At 40.1% G+C, this 20,829-nt stretch overlaps 1 protein-coding gene across 3 annotated transcripts in view; it reads left to right on the forward strand.

Moving 5' to 3' along the window:
• Positions 1–228: 228 nt before the first annotated feature.
• Positions 229–20,829, forward strand: part of YIPF6 (Yip1 domain family member 6) — a 39,356-nt gene continuing 18,755 nt past the window's right edge. The window contains exons 1-3 of one of the 3 annotated variants that reach the window (XM_036411412.2): positions 244–461; positions 15,055–15,183; positions 16,164–16,242. In XM_036411412.2, the coding sequence (XP_036267305.1) occupies positions 405–461; positions 15,055–15,183; positions 16,164–16,242 (265 nt within the window). In that variant the 5' untranslated portion in view covers positions 244–404. Of the gene's footprint in view, positions 496–15,054; positions 15,184–16,163; positions 16,243–20,829 lie in introns of all 3 variants that reach the window. The other 2 variants (XM_036411413.2, XM_045571894.1) reach the window with 2 other exon arrangements.

A 20,829-nucleotide genomic window follows, 5' to 3' on the forward strand; every position in this document is an offset into this window, starting at 1 on the left:
GTGAGAGGGGATGGCGGTGTGTGTCTGTGTGTGTGTATGTGTGTGTGTGTGGGGGGATGGCGGTGTGTGTGTAGGGGGTGGGGGGCGGGACAGGCTTGTTCCGGGAGGCGCTGCGCTGAGGGGATGGCGCTGAGCCTCCTCCAGAGAGCGGAGGCCGATTCGTGGGCGGGGGAGGGAGCGCAGTCCAGGTCCCGAGACCCAGGGAGCTATCTGAGAATCGGGCTTGAGTGTGGAAGGGTGACCCCAAAGAAGCAAGCGAGGAGACGGGAACCTCTTCCCAACACCGGGTGCCAGGCCCTTTCGGTGACGCGATTGTCGCGCGACGACGCGCGGATGAGCTGCGGCTTCCACGTCTCAGGTTCCGCAAAGGCCTGTGGGAGCGACTCGGGAGCAGGAGGGCCAAGATGGCGGAGGCGGCCGAGTCTCCTGGAGACCCGCGTACCACATCGCCCAGGCCCCTGGTGAGCTGGGGACCTGCGACCGAAGGGACCGCGGGTGAGGCAGAGTGTCCCTCAATGAAGTCGGGTGACGGGCTCGCGGCCTGAGAGAGCCGGAGCCCCTTTCTCCCCGCAGGCCCTCCCGGTACCCATTGCCAGTCCCAACACTGCACCTGTTCTTGGGGCTCACCGCTTCGCCCCCTGCCCTCCTTGTTCTTTTTCCAAGTCTCCTCGTGAAACTCCCGTTCACTTCCCTTTCTCATACTCTCAAGGCTTGTCCTTGACACTTACATTGTGTTAAATGCGGAACTTTAGCTGATTTCTTAAGTAACTTTGCTTCTGCCTTCCCCAATTTTATCAAGACCTGCCGCTAGTCCGTGTTAGAGTAGCAGCATTCTGGGGTTAATGAGAGATTGCAGCGTAGTAACTTAATTATTTATTTGTTCAGTGACCCAAATAGTCTTGGTTTAATCCCTGCCCTCCCTGTCGAAGCTCCGTGCAGTCCCGGTCATGATGCTCTCTTGCTCCTGGGGATGTTTGAACAGTGGACAGTATTTTTATCACACATAAAAGCCCAAAGCCGGGACAGGTATTTAATAACACAGCTTTTGGAGTTAAACTTACTGGACTGGAATCACCCACTCTGCTGCTTGTGTGAATTTGGGTTAGTCATTTCATAGAGAGCATTTCTTCGTCTGTAAAATGGAAATTAAAATATGTACCTCAAATAATTTTTAGGAAAATGAAATTACATAATTTATGTAAAGTGTCTAATACCATCATTGCCACAAACCGAGGAGTGTAATTAACTCAACATTCTGCCCTTAGGTCTCTTATCCTCAACAGTGTTTAGTTACTCAGTAAATGGTACATCCCAGTACCTTTGTTTTAAATTGGCAGCATAGTAGAGGACTGCACTGGGAGTCAGGTGAAATTCATTCTAGTCCTGCTTACTAGCTCTATTTGTTCATCTCTTCATTCAACACGTATTTATTGAATATCTATTATGTTCCAGGCACTCTTAGACTGGGAATACAGCAATGAAAGAGAGTGACTAGGCCCAAGTTCTCATGGAACATTTGTGACCTTGAGGAAATCACTCTGAACTCATTTCCTCATTTGGAAAATGGGGATAGTAACTCATTGCACAATTAGAATACTAAATAAACTAATATACACATATTGCCTGGGGTGACATAGTTACAGGTGTCTAGCTGTTTTTAGTTCCTTTCTTTAATTTAAACTACTCTACAATTAATTGTGGTTCTGGTTACTCATTACTCAGTATCCAGTCAACTTGAACATATTAGGTCTAGAACATATTCAGTAATGTTTATTCAACTCATACAATGTACTGTGCTAGTTCTTTTGGTGCTTATATTCTAATTTGTAGGGATAATACAAATGTACAATATTAAAATAAGGCAGAAAATATTAACAAAATTTAAAAGAAGATGCTATCATGTCTAGTTGGAGTGATAAACCAAGCTACACCATGAACTTATATTTGAGTGGGCCTCAAAGGATGGATAAGATTTGAAATTCCAGGTGAGCATAATAGTTACCAGTGATTGAGTACCTGCTACTTGCCAGGATTGTGCTAAACATCCTCTGCATATTTTCTAAACTTCACAGCAACCATTTCAATTAGGTGATTTTTAAAACTGTGTTTTACTTGCAGATGAGATGGGACTAAGAGAGGTTTGATAATTTTCCTAGAGTCTCACCAGCAGTTAGTGGTCAGGCCTGAAATTTGAACCTAGGTGCTTCTGAAGCCCAGGTGATTCCAGTAGTACTACACAGACTCTTATTGCAAAGGTACAGAGATTGGAAAGAACTAATGTACTTCTAGAAAAACAGAAAGATCACTTTGGCTGAAGCACAGGCAAGTATTAGGAGGTAAGCCCTGCCTAAAAGATAAGGCTACTGAATTAGAGAGGCAGTATGGAACAGTGGTTAGGAATGTGAACTCTGGGGTCAAATTGCCTAGGTGTGATTCTAAGCTCAGTCATTTAACTAGCTGTGGGATATTGGGGAAGTTTCCAACCCCCTTCCATGCCTCAGTTTCCCATCTATAAAATGGAGATCCAGTAATACTTGGGTGATAGGGGTTTTAGGTGAATTAAACGAGTTAACACATGTAAAACGCATGCAATAAGTATTATTGACTACTAAGATGGGAGGTTTAATAAGCAGTGAGAAGACATTGGAAGCTTTTGAGGAAGAAACTGTTTAAAATCATGAATTTGACAACGTAATAAAGAGTTACCATGGGGAATTTCTGGAATCTAGGAGACTAGCAGAACTGTTGCAGAATCCTTGAGGGTTTTCAGTGCTTGGGAGGGCGTGTCTTAGATATATCAGTTTTGCAAACTTCAGTGTGCATAGCAATTATCTGGAGAATCATGTTAAATTGTGGATTCTGATTCAGTAGGTCCAGGATGAGGCCTGAGATTCTGTATTTCTAAAAGCTCCCAGGTGATGGTGCTGCTGATGGTCCTGCTCCCACTAACATTTTGAAAAGCAAGACAGTGAGCATATGGGGGGATAGGAGGAGGAGGAAGAGGAAAAGGAGGAAGAGGAGCCTAAAAGTTGATTAATTCACTTTTACTATTGTAGATGTACCTGTTAATAATACGGATTTTGTAATAAAAAAAAATAATTTCAAGAGACACATCAAAAGTGCTTTATTCAAAGTAATGTCCATCACTAGCTATACATTTTCCCCATCTTTCAGGTAATTTGTGGATACTGTTCCAATAGAACTTTTCTTGTTTTGAGCAAACCATTCAGAGACCCAATTTTCCACTTCTTCATACGTTTTGAAGTGCTCAGAAAGTGCATGTGCCATCAATCTGAACAAATGGTAATCTGAAGGAGCAAGGTCTGGTCAATTGGCAGGTGGGTTAATACTTCCCAGGCAAGACCTTTTAACGTGTCTTTCACTGGTTTTGAAGTGTATGATGGTGTGTCATCATGAAGCAAAATTACTTTGCCATGTCTTCTGGAATATTCTGGTCATTTCACGATCAAAGCATGGTTCAAATTGATTATTTGTTGTCGGTAGCCACCAGTATTAATGTTTTCACCTGGTTTTAGAAGCTCATAATGCACCATACCTTCCTGATCCCATCAAATGCAGAGCATTGTCTTCTTTCTGAACTGATTTGGCCTTGCAGTTGATGTTGATGTTGATTGTTGACCTGGAGCAACCCATAATTTTGTGCATTTGGGATTCTCAAAATAAATCCACTTTTCATCACCAGCCACAATTCGATGCAAAAAAGACTTTCATGCAGTTGAAGCAACATTTTACTGATGACTTTTTGGTTTTCTATTTGTCTTTCGTTTAGTTGCTGTGGCATCCATTTTCCTTCCTTTAAAATCTTTCCCATTGCTTGTATATGATTGGAAATTGTTTGCTAAGCAACGTTTATCTATGACACCATCTTGGTTTCTCCTGCATCTATTTTTGTTCATCAAATTAGGTTGAGCATTATATCCCACATATGAGTGAGATCATATGATATTTATCTTTTTCCAACTGGCTTATTTTGCTTAGCACAGTGCTCTACAGTTCCATCCATGCAGTTGCAAATGATAAAAATACCTTCTTCTTTTTTATAGCAGCATAGTATTCCATTGTGTAAATGTACCACAGTTTTCTAATCCACTCATCTGATGATTAGGCTGTTTCCAAATCTTAGCTATTGTAAATTGTGCTGCTATGAACATAGGGGTGCATATACATTTTCTGATGGGTGTTTCTGGTTTCTTGGGATATAGTCTTAGAAGTGGGATTACTGGGTCAAATGTGAGTTCCATTTTAAACTTTTTGAGGAAACTCCATACAGTCTTCCACAGTGGCTGCACCAGTCTGCATTCCCACCAGCAGTACATGATGGTTCCTTTTTCTGCACATCCTCTCCAGCCCTTGTCGTTTGTTGATTTGTTGATGATAGCCATTCTGACAGGTGTGAGATGGTACCTCATAGTTGTTTTGATTTGCATCTCTCGGATAATTAGTGACTTTGAAGATGTTTTCATATGTCTCTCAGCTTTCTGTATGTCTCTTTCGAAAAGTGTCTACTTTTATATTTTGCTACATTGCCAAATTCATTTATTAGGTCTAGTAGTTTTTTTGATGGAGTCTTTTAAGGGTTTTCTATGTATAGTATCATGCAGTTTTACTTCTTTTCCAATTTGGATGCCTTTTATTTCTTTTTCTTTTCTTTTTTTCTGATTGCTATGGCTAGCACTTCCAGTAATATATTGAACAGGAGTGGTGAAAGTGGGTTTCCTTGTTGTTTTCTCGTTCTTAGGGGAAAGGAGTTTAGTTTTTGCCCATTGAGTATGATGTTGGCTGTAGGTTTGTCTATAAGGCTTTTATTATGTTGAGGTATTATCCCTCTATTCCCACTTTGCTGATAGTTTTTATCAAGAAAGGGTGTTGAATTTTGTCATATGTGTTTTCTGCATCAATTGATATGATTATGTGATTTTTGTCTCTATTTAATTATGTTATGTATCACATTTATTGATTTGAGGATATTGTACCATCCTTGTATACCTGGAATAAATCCTACTTTGTCATGGTGTATGATCTTTCTAATGTAAAGCTGGATCCAATTTGCTAGAATTTTGTTGAGGATTTTAGCATCTATGTTCATCAAGGATATTGGCCTGTAGTTCTCTTTTTTTGTGGTGTCTTTATCTGGTTTTGGAATCAGGGTAATGCTGGTTTCATAGAAAGAGCTTGGATTTGTGCTTCCTCTTGAATTTTTTGGAGTAGACTTAGGAGGATAGGTTGTAGATCTTCTTTGAATGCTTAGTAGAACTCCCCCATAAAGCCATCTGGAACAGGGCTTTTGTTTGCTGGAAGACTTTTGACCACTGCTTAAATTTCTTTGGTGGTTATTGGCCTATTCGTGTTTTTATTTTTTTATTTTTTTATTTTTATTTTATTTTTTTATTTTTTTATTCTTCCTGGTTAAGTTTTAATAGCTTAATTTTTCTAAGAATATATCCATTTCGTCTAGGTTGTCCATTTTTTTGGAATAGAGCTGTTCATAGTATTTTTTAACAATATTTTGTATTTTTGTGGAATCACTTGTTACTTCATTTCTTTCATTTCTAATTTTGTTTATTTGGGTCCTTTCTTTTTGCTTCTTGATGAGCCTGCCTAGAGGTTCAAGATTCTTGTTTATCCTTTCAAAGAACCAGCTCTTGGTTTTGTTGACCTTTTATATTGTAATTTTTTTGGTCTCTATGTTGTTTATTGCTCCTGTTATCTTTATTATTTCCTTCCTTCTGCTTATGCTAGGCTTTTTTTGTTGCTCTCTTTCTAACTCTGAGTTGTAGGGTTATATAATTTATTATCATTGTTTCTTATTTATTTTTTTAGGTAGGCCTGTAGAGGTATGAAATTCCCTCTCAAGACTGCTTTCACTGTTGCTCATAGATTTTGGATTGTTGTGTTCTCATTGTCATTTGGTGACATGATTTTTTTATTCTTTGATATCTTTGGTAACCCAATCATTGTTTAATAGCATGCTATTTAGACTACAGTTTTTTTTCATTGTTTTTATTATAGTTGATTTTATGCCATTGTGATCTGAGAATATGTTTGATATGATTTCTATCTTTTTTAATTTGAAGAGACTTTGCCTGTGGCCCAATATGTGGTCTATCTTTGACCCATGTGCACTTAAGAAGAATATATATTCTGTGGCTTTGAGGTAAAATGTTATGAAGATGCCAATTTATTCTAGTGAGTTATTTAGGATTGATATTTCATTGCTGATTTTTTATTTAGAGATTTATCCAGTGGTGTTAGTGGGGAATTAAAGTCCCTTACTATGACTGTATTGCTATTGATCTTTCCCTTGGTATTCTTCCACAAGTTTTTTTTTTTTTTTTTTTTTAATGTACTTGGGTGCTCCTATATTGGATGCATATATGTTTACCAGAGTTATATCTTCTTGTTGAATTGCTCCCTTTAGTATTATGAAGTGACCTTCCTTATCTCTTGTTATGGCCTTGACTTTGAGTTCTGATTTGTTAGATATAAGTATTGCTACCCAAGCTTATTTTTCATTTCTATTCACCTGAAAAATCTTTTTCCATCCCTTCACCATCAGTCTGTGTGAGTCCTTTGTTCTGAGGTTGGTCTCCTGTAGATAGCAGATGTTTGGGTCATGTTTTCTTATCCATTCAGCTACCCTACGTCTTTTGATTAGAGCATTTAATCTATTTACTTTTATAGTTATTATTGATAGGTACTTGTTTGTTGCCATTTTTATTCTTTATGCCTGAGTTCCTTCATCCTTCCTGTTTCTTCATTTCTTGCATTGCTAGTTTGGTGGTTATAAACTTCCTTAGTCCTTTTTTTTGGTTTGTTTATGAAGCTCCTGATTTCACCCTCAACTTTGATTGATAGCCTTGCTGGGTACAGTATTCTTGGATTTAGACCCTTGCTTTGTATGATTTTGTATATTTCATCCCATTCCCTTCTGGCTTGATGTGTTTCTGTTGATAAATCAGTTGATAGTCTGATGGGAGATCTCTTGTAATTAACTTTCTGTTTCTTTCCTGCAGCCTATAACATTCTTACTTTGTTGGTGTTTGCCTGTAAATTATGATGTGTCTTGGTGTTGGTCTTTTGGGGTTCATCTTGTTTAAGACTCCGTGAGTTTTCTCAATATCAGGAAAGTTTTCTGACATTATTATTATTATTATTATTTTTTATCAGATTTTCTATTCTTTGCTGATTTTCATCTCCTTCTGGCACTCCTATTATGTGGATGTTGTTTTGTTTCATGTGGTCCCAAAGGTCCTTTAGGCTCTCCTCCTGTTTTTTTAATTTTTTTCCCCCCAGTTGCTTCTCTGCTTGGGTATTTTTTCCTACCTTGCCTTCTAGCTCACTGATGTGGTTCTTTGCCTCTTCTAGTTTACTGTTGATGCCTTCTATTGTGTTCTTTATTGCAATGATATCATTCTTTAATTTTTCTTAGTTCTTTTTCATTTCCTTTGATTCTTACAGATATTGTTGAATTTGTCTTCCATCCTTTTCAGCATCCTTATGACCATTGCTCTGAATTCTTCCTCTGACATAAGGCTTGCTTCCATTTCGTTTACTTCCTTTTTTAAAATAAATATTTATTTTTCAGATTATTACAATTTTCCCTACATTTCCTCTCATAGCTCCCTCCACCCAGTTTTCACCCCATACTCTGCCCGTAACACCCCCCCCCCCACTGTCCTCATCCATAGGTGTACAATTTTTGTCCAATCTCTTCTCTCATCCTCCACACCCAATTGTCAGTCCGCTCCCTTTCTATCCCCCTGATTTTTAAAATATTCACCAGTTTATTCTGTTCATCAGATTTTTAATTCACTGATTATTAGATTCACTAGTTGATAGATATGTATTTGTTTTTCATAATTTTTATCTTTTTTCTTCTTCCTCTTCTTAAAGAATACCTTTTAGCATTTCATATAATACTGGTTTGGTGCTGATGAACTCCTTTAGCTTTTTCTTATCTGTGAAACTCTTTATCTGACCTTCAATTCTGAATGATAGCTTTGCTGGGTATAGTAATGTTGGTTGTAGGTTCTTGCTATTCATCGCTTTGAATATTTCTTGCCACTCCTTTCTGTCCTGCATAGTTTCTGTTGAGAAATCAGCTGGTAGTTATATAGGTGCTCCCTTGTAGGTGTTTTTCTCTTGCTGCTTTTAATAGTCTAACTTTGTCTTTTGCTCTTGACCTTTTAATTATTATGTGTATTGGTGTGGTCCTCTTTGGATTCCTTTTGTTTGTGGTTCTGTGCACTTCCTGGACTTGTAAGTCTATTTCTTTCACCAGGTGGGGGAAGTTTTCGGTCATTATTTTTTCAAATAGGTTTTCGGTATCTTTCTCTCTCTTCTTCTGGCACCCCCATAATTCTGATGTTGATATGTTTGAAGTTGTCCCAGAGGTTTCTTACACTATCTTCATGTTTTTGGATTTTTTTTTCTTTTTGCTTTTTCAGTTGAGTGTTTTTTGCTTCTTTGTATTCCAAGTCTTTGACTTGATTTTTGTGATCCTCTATTCTGCTGTTAGACCTCTGTATAAAATTTTCTATTTCAGTCAGTATATGCTTAATTTCTAGGTGGTCCTTTTTCATATCCTCGAGGGTCTCGCTAAGTTTATCGGCCTTTTTTTTAGAAAATTCTTGAAAAACCTTATAACCATGGTTTTGAACTCTATATCCAGTTGTTTGCTTTCCTCCACTTCTTTCATTTGTGATCTGTTTCTTTGTCTCCACATTTTGGCTGTTTCCCTGAGTTGATAGAGTGGCTTTGTGTGTTAGGTGTCCTATAGGGCCCAGTGGCTCTCAGTATCCCCAGTTACCTGAGGTGAACACTCTTGGTGCACCCCTTTGTGGGCTGTGTGTCCAGTCTTGTTGTAGTTCAGCCTTGATTGTTGTTGGTATCACTGGGAGGAATTTATCTCCAGGCCAATTGGCTGTGAGGATCTGCTGTGTTTATGCTGGGAGAACGTATGAGACAAGACTTGCAAAAGCCTCTGTACTCAGCTTAGATGGGGCAGAGTCTCAGGGCAGAGCAGACAGCAGTGGTTTCTCGTCAGCCCTGCCCTAATAGGCCCCTGTGTCTCAGCGTCCTGTAGTAATAGCTGCAAGCACCTCTGAGGGAATGCCACCCTCGATTTCCACCAGCTGCCAGACAGTCTACTTGCTCCCCGAATGAGTCTGGGATCCCAGAGTCTTATCCAGAACTTGAGTTCAGTGCAGTCCGGAGCTTTTGTCCCCCTCCCGCTTGAGAAAGCCAGCCATGTACTCAGTTGCCCACCCTCTCAGTGTGCGCACGCTACAGTACCTCTGTTCTCCTCAGTTCCTCTGAGTCTCAGTGTGCTTTTCTCTTTCCTGACAGTCCACTTTTACCCCGTATGAGTCTGGGTCCTCAGGGTGTGGCCTGGAACTGGAGTTCAGCATAGTCGAGAGCTTTTGTCTCCCTTCCGCTTGAGAAAGCCTGTCACGTACTCAGTTGCCAGTCCTCTCTGCACACGCCTCTCAGTACCTCTGCCTCCTTCAGCTCCTCTGAGGCTCAGTGTGCTTTTCTCTTTCCTTCTAGTTGTAGAATTTCCCCTCAGCTAACCTTCCTGTGGTTCTGGATGATGTCTGTTTTGTCTTTCAGTTGTAGTTTTGAAATTGTTGTGTGAGGCAGCAGTTTTGGCGTTTATCTATGCCACCATCTTGGTTTCTCCCCTCAAAAGAAATTTCAATCATTGTACTATTGATATTTATCTCTGTTTACTCATGAGTTTGCCAACCACTGCACTAGAGGCCCAGTGCACAAAATTTGTGCATGGGAGGTGGGGGCGTCCCTCAGCCCGGCCTGCACCCTCTCCAATCCAGGACCTCTCATGAGATTTCTGACTGACTCTCGGAATCTGGGACTGCTGGCTCCTAACTGCTCTACTGCCTGCCTGCCTGATCGCTCCTAACCCCTCTGCCTGCTTGCCTGATCATCCTTAACCACCTCTGCCTGCCTGCCTGATCCCCCTAAACTGCTCTCCTACCAGCCTGATTGCCCCTAACTGCTCCCCTGCTGGCTTGATCACCCTTAACTGCCTCTGCTTCGCTCCATACCCGAGACCTAGGATTTCCTACTTCGGCCAGTCGCAGGCACCTAGGACCCGGGGTTCCTCCCTCTGGCCAGCGCAGGCACCTAGGACCCAGGTTGTCTACAGCCGCAGGGTACTGTAGGTGGACAGCTTTGCTAAGGCCACAGCCTGGGACTGTGGGGCAGGTGGCTTATTCCTCTCCCAGGCTGCAGGCGCAGGCATAGATGTTGGCACCCAGGACCGCGGTGTAGGCGGCTTACCCCTCTCCCAGGCCACAGGTGGAGATGCAGCCGCTGGTGCCCAGGACCTCTCCAGGCCACAGGTGTTGGAGCCTAGGACTTGGGGCAGGTGGCTTGTCCCTCTCCTGGGCCACAGGCACAGATACAGCCACTGGCGCCTGGGACTGCAGGGTGGACGGCTTGTCTCTCTCCCAAAATGCAGCCTGGCTGGTCCCCATTCCTCTCTCATGAGCTCATTTGTGCCTGGCCGGTCCCCATTCCTCTCTCCCCTGTGTTGATTTTCTGAGCCATTATGACATTACGGCATAAGGGTATGACAACCATTTGCATATTAGCTCTTTATTATATAGGATGTCCTATCTATGTTTTCTTTATAAACTCTTCTCTTTCTGTTTTAGTGTGTATAATTATGGCTGTCCTATCACTAATTTCTTTCTTTGGCTCTCTTGAGTCTACTGATAAAAAGCTGTTAAATGCATTCTTCATCTGTTACTGGGTTTATTTATTTATAGCATTACCCTTTGACCTTTACAGTTTCCTTCTCTTTGCAGAAATTAATCTTAGTTTGTGCATGCACCTTTTTACTAGTGCTTTTTAAAAATTTAATATGTTGATTTATTGATTTCTAGAGAGAAATCAAGAGAGAGAGGAGATAAACATCAGTGTGAGAGTGAAACATCGATCAGCTGCCTCCTGCAAGCCCCCTATTGGGGATTGAGCCCTTAACCCGGGCATGTGCCTTACCAGGAATTGATCCAGCAAATTTTCAGTGCATAGGATGATACCCAACCAACTGAGCCACACTGGCCGAGCTTTACTAGTGCTTTTAACATATTAATTACAGTTATTTAAAAATATTTTCTTCTGATAATAACAACATTTGGGTCATTTCAGTCTGGTTTTATTGATTGCTTTGTTTTGTCACAGTGGGTTTTGTGTGTGTGGATGGGAGTGTATATTTGTGGGGATAATTTTTTATTGAATGTTGGGCATCATTTAAAGATCAGTAGAGACATCCTGGAAATGATACAAGTTTTCTGCTATATTGCTAGTATGGAAGTTAAGTCAATCTAGTCAGGAGTTTTGCTGTCTTCATGGTTTGCTACAGATGAGCTAGTATTCATGTCCAATCTCTTCTTGGAAGCACCTGTCTTTCCTTAGGTTTCATTTAGGATATTTGGTAGCCCTATAACCTCAGCTCTCTGGTGGGTTCCAGGAAAGTTACAATTTTATCTTTTATCTACTTTTTTCTCATTGTTCTGATGGGAGGAATGCTCTTTCCAGCTTTCTACATCCTAATCAGAAGTAAAATTACAGTGTTGTAAACCATTTGAAATAATTTATTTCTGTGTGGTTGTGTATTTAATTGGACATACAGTAGATTCATTTGTTCAAATTTTCTTTCAGTTTTAAGGGACTGACTGCTTTTAAATTTTAATTTTGTTTCATATTCATGTGAACTATTTGTATGATTTCAAGTCTCTATCTAGATATCTATATAATAGAGAAATATGCTAGTTAACCAGGACGCTGTAATGGGTCAATCGGACAGGAGGAGGTTGCATGCGCAATGTCTGGGGCAGGGTGTCAGGGGCCTCCGCACTCCTGTGCTGGGGGGAGGGGGGAGAGGGCCTGATCAGCAGTGTCTGCAGTGGCTTCAAGGGCCTGAGAGAGAGGCAGGGTCAGACCGGCAGTGGCCATGGCTGTTGCAGGGCCCGGGGAATAAGACAGGGCTGGACCAGCGATTCAAGAGTTGGCGGCACTATGTGATTTGAATTGTGCGCTGGGCTCCTAGTCTATATATAAAAGCCCAATATGCAAATTGTCCCCTTGGGGTTTAACTAGGAGTTCTATCACTTGCTATGATGTGTGCTTACCACCAGGGGCCGGTGTGGAACCAAGGAAGGCCCTGGCCGGCAGCTGGCAGCTGGGGAAGGAAGGCCCCAGATGGCAGCTGGCAGCCAGGGAAGGAAGACCCCAGTCAGCACCTGGCAGTTGGGGAAGGGAGGCCCCAGCTAGCAGCCAGAAGGCCCCGATCAGCCTGATCACTGGCCAGGCTGAGGGACCTTACTCATGCACGAATTTCATGCACTGAGCTTTTAATATATACAGAATAATAAGTATATTCAGAGAAGCTTTACTTCTCCCTGTCTCCTCAACCTTATTTTCTCTTTTTCTCAGTAAGCTGCCTCATTAAAACAAAAATCATAATTTATTTCTTACATTACATATGATTGTTTCTTACACATTTCTTCCATTTAAAAGATAACATTCAGATATGTGCAAGTATTTGTGTCTCCTTTTTCTTAGGTAAATGGTAGCATATATGGTATACAAACTTTTCTCCACATTGTTTTAAAATTTAAAACTTCACACTAGTTCTTTAGAAACATTCTCATTTCTTCCTACAGCTGCATGGTAATCCATTATGTGGACTTACCATACTTGATTCAACTATTGATAGTTCTCTGTTGATGAACATTTGGTTATTCTCAGGTTTTTTGCTTTTACAAATAGTGTTGTGATGAATAGCCTTGTGTATATGACTGTTTGTATTTTTTGCCATTTTATCTTTAGACTCTTTTAAAAGTAGTATTGCAGAGTTACCGTATTTTTCAGACCATAAGACACTCCGGACCATAAGACGCACCAGTTTTTAGAGAAGGGAAATGAAGAAAAAAAGATTCTGAAACAAATAGTGTCCTAAAATATTTTATGTGCTTTAAAACCCAACATCACAGTCATAAACACATGTAATCAACCCTGTAAAATAAACAGCAGCATTTAGAACCATTTTAGAGCCGGGCAAGCACACAGAGACCACACAGAGCCGGGCAAGTAAAAAAACTTTTTTTTTAAAGTATATGTGTAGGCTATATTTGGACCATAAGACGCAGGGACTTTCCCCCCCCACTTCTGGGGGAAAAAAGTGCGTCTTATGGTCCGAAAAATACGGTAATAAGTGATTCATATACACTCTTGAGATATTGCCAGATTTATTTTCAATAGTACCATTTTGCATCCCCACAGAAATGCGTGAGTGTTCTTTTCTCTGTAGAGTATGTTGAGAAACTAGGATTTTTGCCAATCTAACAGGCGGATATATATATATTTTTTATTTCTGAGAGGAATTCATTTCTGAGAGGAAGGGAGCGAGGTACAGAAACATCAGTGATGAGATAGAATCATTGATTGGTTGCCTCCTGCAAGTCCCCTACTGGGGATTGAGCCTGTAACCAGGCATGTGCCCTGACCTGTAATTGAACCTTCTGATTCATAAATCAACTCTCAACCACTAAGCCACACTATCTGGGTGAAGTGGAGATTTTTATTTCAAGAAGTTTTAATTTTTATTTTTCTTAATAGTATGATTGAGAAGTTGCTTTTTATAAGTTCTTTGAACAACCTTATTTTTCTTAAAATTTCAATATACTTGTATTTTATAAACGTACAACTGTTGCCCAGAAAAATGTTCTGCCTGTTAGGCCAAAAACCATAGAAGAAGGTACTGCTTCTCTTTTCTTAGTGATTTGTAGATTCCAGAGTTTCAGTCATAATAATCAAATTTGGCAGATGACCATAGAGTTTAAAGGTTTGCAAATGTGCAGTTCACTTTGGAAATAGTACTTGATCTGTGGTTGCTAGGTAACCTGGTAAAAAGAGTGCAGATCAAGGTGGATGCCGCTATAAAAAATAAGGATGGAGTGGGTCAATGGGCAATAAAAAGGGGACATCTCTAATACTTTCAACAATAAAGATAAACTTAAAAAAAAACAAAACACACCCACATAATATCCCAGAAAAAAGGAGGGATGTAGATCAGGATGTATTTTGCTATTTCCCTGTTCTTCCCAGTTACACTTTGTCTTCACATGATGCTCCATTTTAGCTAGCAGAGGCCACTAAGGAGTAGAAATGCAACAGAATTGTGGCTTTGCTAAAATATGATTGCTGAAAAGTCACCAATAGCCCTGTGGTCTTGCTAGCTTGTGTCATGTGAAGATTTCATGCTTGGAATAAAGCAATTTGCTGGAAGCCAATTCCAGCATGTAATAATTGCAAGAGTTTCATTAAAATGTTGATGGAACTTGGGGGCTCAACAAGGACTGAGTCCCATACACTATTGCCTATTAGGAATGGCTAAAGGCATTTCTCCAAACTTGAAAAGGATGATTGATTGCTGCCAGACAGCTCAGGGTATCTTAATCTACATGTTATTGCCTCCTACTGGCCAAACACCTGAACCAGCCATAGGCTCATCCCCAATTTGACAATGCTTCCATACAGAAACCCTACCTTTTGAAGTGTATATCTCCACCTTGCCTTAGGACAATTTGTCTTAATAAAAAGCAAGGGGTCCTGAGACAAAGAGAACTTGGTTTCTTTAGCCAGGTTCCTCTGACCTCCAATGCCTTTCAAAATTATCTTTCGTCTCTGTACTCTTAAGTTACACATAGACTTTCTCCAGAATGCTGAACCCTTCTTAATGCCAGAACAAGAACCCTGACACCAAATATTTGAGGGCAAGTATCTATTTCATTTTCATTATACTTTTTTCCCATTATATGCCATTTCCTTTGAATTAAAAGGAATAAACATTTGAGGTTTTAAGTAACTACATTGTTTGTCTGGTGAGCTTTTACTTTAAAAACTGTATAAAACCCTACAAAAAGACATAGTCCCTATTCTCTAAGAAATGGTGATGCCTTGGAGGAATGACAAGCTTTTAATGTTTTTTCTAACTCTTATCAGTTCGCAGGCCTTTCAGAAATATCTATCTCACAAGACATCCCTGTGGAAGGAGAAATCACCATTCCTATGAGATCTCGCATTCGGGAATTTGACAGCTCCACACTAAATGAATCGGTTCAGAATACCATTGTAAGTTAGACTAGTTAAGAGAATTTCTGTTTAATGTCAGGGGACTAAATAACTAATAGCTCTTTGTAATATTTTTGTTTGGTTCGTTTGATCTTCAGTATAATTTATTTATTGAAATTTGAGATTCTTTCCTCGAGAATTATTTTGCACAGGCTTTCTGAAAATCAGTTTGGCTATAATGTCTATTAAGAATCTTAAAATTTCCAAATATTTTTATGCTGCTTATTCTGCTTCAGATATAGTATAAAGACATTTTTTTAAAATAGGAAACTATTTTTTAAAAAATACTGAGAAATATTAATATGCAAAGATATTCATTACAGCATTCTTTATAATAGGGAAAAGTTGAAGAACAGGTTATGTTACACCTATGTGGTAGAATGCTAAACAACCATTAAAAATCATATTTAACACAGAATTATTAATGATATGAGGAAATTTCTAGGTGAAAATTTAGGATGGAGTTATCTCAACTATATTTTGAGTGGTTATATTGCCATACCCTTTCTCAAATGTCTTGATTATTAGTTAATCTGGCTTCTAGGATTTATTTGCCAGTAAAACTGGGAATGTTGAAAATAATTTATTTTATATATTGTGGAGAATATGGTGGCCAGGGAGCAAGCTAATTGGCCCTTGGGATGTCATTATGTATAAACTGAAATCCAGATGCTGTGTTTTACAGAACAGATTTTAGTTTCTATATGTTAACATATTAGGAGAGCTATATTTCTCTTTTACAGTTTAAATAATCAAAACAGAACCGGTGGATATGGTAAAGAGATGTAAGCTTAAGGAGTTAACAGAAAAAAAAACCTGTCTCTGGGTTGTATAGTGAAAGGGCTGAACTAGAATTTTAACTCTAAAATTCAACAAAGGCCTCCCAGGAAATTGAAATAAAGGAGATTTTAGCAAATTAAGTTAGGGGGCTGCCTGGCAACCTTGGTTCTCACAATATAATAGTTGTGTATGTCTTTCAGATGCGTGATCTAAAAGCTGTTGGGAAAAAATTCATGCATGTTTTATACCCAAGGAAAAGTAATACTCTCTTGAGAGATTGTAAGTATGAGGTTTTTGAGGATTTGCTGCTTCTCATCATACCTTATCATAAGTACTTTATAAGGCACAGGCTTTGTGGTAGAAAAAAAACCCCAAAAAACTGATAACACTTTGCAATATGAAAAAGTATATAAATGAAATTTTTGGAAGAAATTAAAAGTTTAGAATGTAATTCCAGAGATTGTCCTCACCAATAATATACACTATATCCTCACCTGCTATAATTGACACTGTAAAATGTATTTCTATTGATAGAAGCTGTAAACGCATAGGGACTTTGTTCAACCAAAGAGCTAACAATCCCCAAGAAAAAGGCAAAATGTTCAACTGTTAAATTAGAATAATAGCTAATATGCATTAAGGGTTAACAAATTAATAGTACCTTTATTGACATTTCTATTTTTAGAACTATCATTTAATCGGATGACTGCTTTGTTCAAGATTTCTATCGACAATGTTAGCAATAAGTTATGCTGTTATTTAGAATTCTTCAAATTATTAGACCTTTTTCTTATCAAGTATTCTTGGTTTTCTTAGTATCTTTTGTTAGAAAACTTGAATTTGAGAATAGTAACAATTATGTTGTAGATGAGTGTACCTTGTATTTTTTATAGCATTTCAGCTGTATTTTAGGGATGTCAAATGTGTGGCAATGTGCCATCACTCTGAGTGAACACTGGATGCAGTGTCAGAATTTTTTCCAACGCAGTGTATTGTGGGCTGGAGCTGACAGATGATTTGCCACCATTGGTTTATAGTGGAAAGAACATGGACAAATCTTGGTTTAAATAGTGGTAGCTCCACTAGCTGTGTGATCTTGGAAAAGACAGTTAACTTTGCTGAGCTGAAGTTTCTTTCTCTGTTAAAGTGAAGATAATAGCATCTACCTTCTGGTAAGGGTTAGAGATGGTAGTGCATATCAACCTCCTTGCATAGCACTCCATAAATGCCAGCTATTACTCTAGTGGAGTGGTTCTCAACCTTCCTAGTGCTGCAACCCTTTAATACAGTTCCTCATGTTGTGGTGAGCCCCAACCATAAAATTATTTTCGTTGCTACTTCATAACTGTAATTTTGCTACTGTTATGAATCGCAATGTAAATATCTGATATGCAGGATATCTTAGGTGAGCCCTGTGAAAGGGTCATTTGATCCCAAAGGGGTCTCGACCCACAGGTTGAGAACCGCCTTTCTGTTCCCTCAACACATTATCATTTTAATCCTTACAACAACCTTGTGAAGGAGGAGTTATTATTTGTGTTTTACAGATTAAGAAAATGAGTCTCAAAGAAGCTGAGTGCCTTGTTAAGATCACACAGGCTGTCTAGTATTTTATATTTTTGAATTTCAAACTTATCTGTGGGATTCCTGGTCAGCCTAGAAAAAGAGACTTCTGTATAAAGAGAATTCACATTGCATCTTGCAGATATCCTAGAATATAAGTAACGCAGGACCACTTTATGTTAATTTCTTAGCTCAATGTTTTCCACACAGGTAAGCAATGAATTGAAAACTGAATCCCAGATCAGTATGACAGCAGGCCCATGATTTTGAATTCTTAAAAAGACCCCTACACCACCACCCTGTGCCCAGGCCCATCCAGACACAAAATTCCATTTTTTCTAGTGAACTTTTTTATAGTCTTCCTAGACCTTGGAGAAAGTCACTGCCTAGAGCAGGTGTATTTAAACTGGCCAAATTATTTAATGTCTCTGAGCTTCAGTTTCCTCTTCTATCTAATTAGGATTATAACATGTGTCCTTTATTGTCAATGAGAGCATAATAACTGCACTCAACAAACAGTGGCTTCTTACTAAAATATTTTTCTGTTCTCATCCTAATGATTAAATTGGATTATATCAGATTACTGGAGGCCCGATGCATGAATTCATGAACCAGTGGGGTTCCTCTGCCTGGCCTGTGGGGTTCAGGCTGAAACTGCTCTCTGACATCCCCTGAGGGTTCCCAGATAACAAGAGGACGCAGGCCAGGCCGAGGGACCCCCACCAGTGCACAACTGGGGCCAGGGAGGGATTGCGGGAGGGCTGTCTCACCCAGTCCTGATTGGCCAGACCCCAGCAGCAAGCTAACCTACCAGTCAGAGCGTCTGTCCTCTTATGGCCAGTGTATATCACAGCAACTGGTCAAATGGTTGAACAGTTGCAGGCGTCTTCAAACTATGGCCCGTGGGCCACATGCAGCCCGCAGAGGAGCCTGATCCGGCCCGCCAGGTTTTTTGGGCAGTGAGCGCAGCCGAGGTGTTACAGTAGGAATCAGTAGTTCATATAGTCCGGTCCTCCAGCTCTCTGAGGGACCGTGATCTGGCCCCCACTTTAAAAAGTTTGAAGACGCCTGAGTTAGAGGGACTATTAACTAACAACATATTAGGCTTTTATATAGAGAGATGGCTATAAGAATTAATTGCCCTGGCCAGGTAGCTCAGTTGGTTAAAACATCATCCAGATACCACAAGGTTGTGGATTCAATCTCTAGTGAGGACACATACAGGAAACAACTAATGAATGCATAAATAAGTGGAATAGCCAATCAATGTTTTCCTTTCTCTCTCTCTGCTTCCTCTCTCTCTAAAATCAATAAATAAAATTAAGAATTCACACAGACAGGATTAGAATACAATTTTCAAGTTCAGCACCCTTTCCAATCTACCATTACAACCCCAGATGTGAAAATCCTTTTAAATGCTGCTCTGGTTCAGTTCAAAGCAAGGTTGCTTCTCACAATACAGAACCAGTGTGTTAGTTTGCTGATTAATTATGAATATTAGCTTATGTCATACTAGAGGCCCTGTGCACGAAATTTGTGCACAGGGTAGGGGGGTGTTCCATCCCACTGGGGTCGAGTCTAAACGGGAAGTCGGATATCCCTCTCACAATCCAGGACTGCTGGCTCCCAACTGCTTGCCTGATTGCCTTCCTGTTTGCCTTCCTGATTGCCCCTACTTCTGCCTGCCAGCCTGATCACCCCCTACTACTCACATGCCAGCCTGATTGATGTCTAATTGCTCCCCTGCCAGCCTGTTTGCTCCCAACTTCCCTCCTCTACCAGCCTGGCCACCCCTAACTGCCCTCCCCTGCAGGGTTGATTGCCTCCAACTGCCCTCCCTTGCAGACCTGGTCCCTCTCAACTGCCCTACCTTGCAGGCCTGGTCCCTCCCAACTGCCCTCCCTTGCTGGCCATCTTGTGGTGGCCATCTTGTATCCACATGGGGGAGCCATCTTTGATGACATGGGGGCAGCCATCTTGTGTGTTTCAGTGATGGTCAATCTGCATATTACTCTTTTGTTAGATAGGATGTTGAGGTATATTCTCAAACTTCATGGGGATAGATAGATAGGCTGGCACAAAGGGTGAGCAGTCATGGCCAAAATTTGCACTTTTGCCCTATCGTGTTATAGCTGTTGGCAAAGTAACAAGGAAAAAATTCACAACTTAAAAAATAATCTTTTAAAAACAAAATATATTTTATTGATTTTTTACAGAGAGGAAGAGAGAAGGATAGAGAGTTAGAAACATCCATGAGAGAGAATCATTGATCAGCTGCCTCTTACACACTCCCTACTGAGGGTGTGCCTGCAACCAAGGTACATGCCCTTGACCAGAATCGAACCTGGGACCTTTCAGTCCGCAGGCCGGCGCTCTATCCACTTAGCCAAACCGGTTTCGGCACAACTTAAAAAATAATCTAAAAAAACAACAACCACTCTAACCGGTTTGCCTCAGTGGATAGAGCATTGGCCTTCAGATTGAAGGGTTCCAGGTTTGATTCTGGTCAAGGACATGCACCTTGGTTGTGGGCAATCCCCAGTAGGGGTGTGCAGGAGGCAGCTGATCGATTTTTCTCTCTCATCGATGATTCTAACTCTATCCCTCTCCCTTCCTCTCTGTAAAAAATCAACAAAAATATATGTAAACAAAACAATAAAAAAACAACCAACAACATAATTAAATACCACTTCACACCCCTTTGGATGGCTGTTATCAATCAAAGAAACTGAAAATAACAAGTGTTGTTGAGGATGTGGAGAAATTGTAACCCCTGTATGTTACTATTGCTGGTGGGAGTGTAAAATAGTGCAGCCACTATGGAAAACAGTATGGGCGGTTCCTCAAAAAATTAACCATAGAAGAATTCAACAATTCCACTTCTGGTTGTACATCCAAAAGAATTGAAATCAAGGATTTGAACAGATATTTGTACACCCATGTTCATAGCAGCATTGTTCTCAATAGCCGAAAGGTGAAAACATCTTAGAACAGCAGTCACCAACTTTTCGGACCTTATAGACCACCAGTTGGCGACTGCTGCTCCAAAGGTTTCCTTAAACCAGAGATCGCCAACCTTTTGGATCTCATGGACCACCAGTGGTCTGCAGACCACCAGTTGGCAACCACTGTCTTAGACATTTGTTGATGGATGAAGAGAAAAAAATGTAGCATATACACCATAATATTTATCATAAATGGATAGAATATTACCCTTAACAATGAGTGAAATGCTGACACATGGATAAACCTTAAAGATATGCTGCTATGTGAAATATGTCAGATTAAAAAGGACATATATTC

This window comes from Pipistrellus kuhlii, unplaced genomic scaffold, assembly GCF_014108245.1.
Source record: "Pipistrellus kuhlii isolate mPipKuh1 unplaced genomic scaffold, mPipKuh1.p scaffold_m20_p_40, whole genome shotgun sequence".
NCBI lineage: Eukaryota > Metazoa > Chordata > Mammalia > Chiroptera > Vespertilionidae > Pipistrellus > Pipistrellus kuhlii.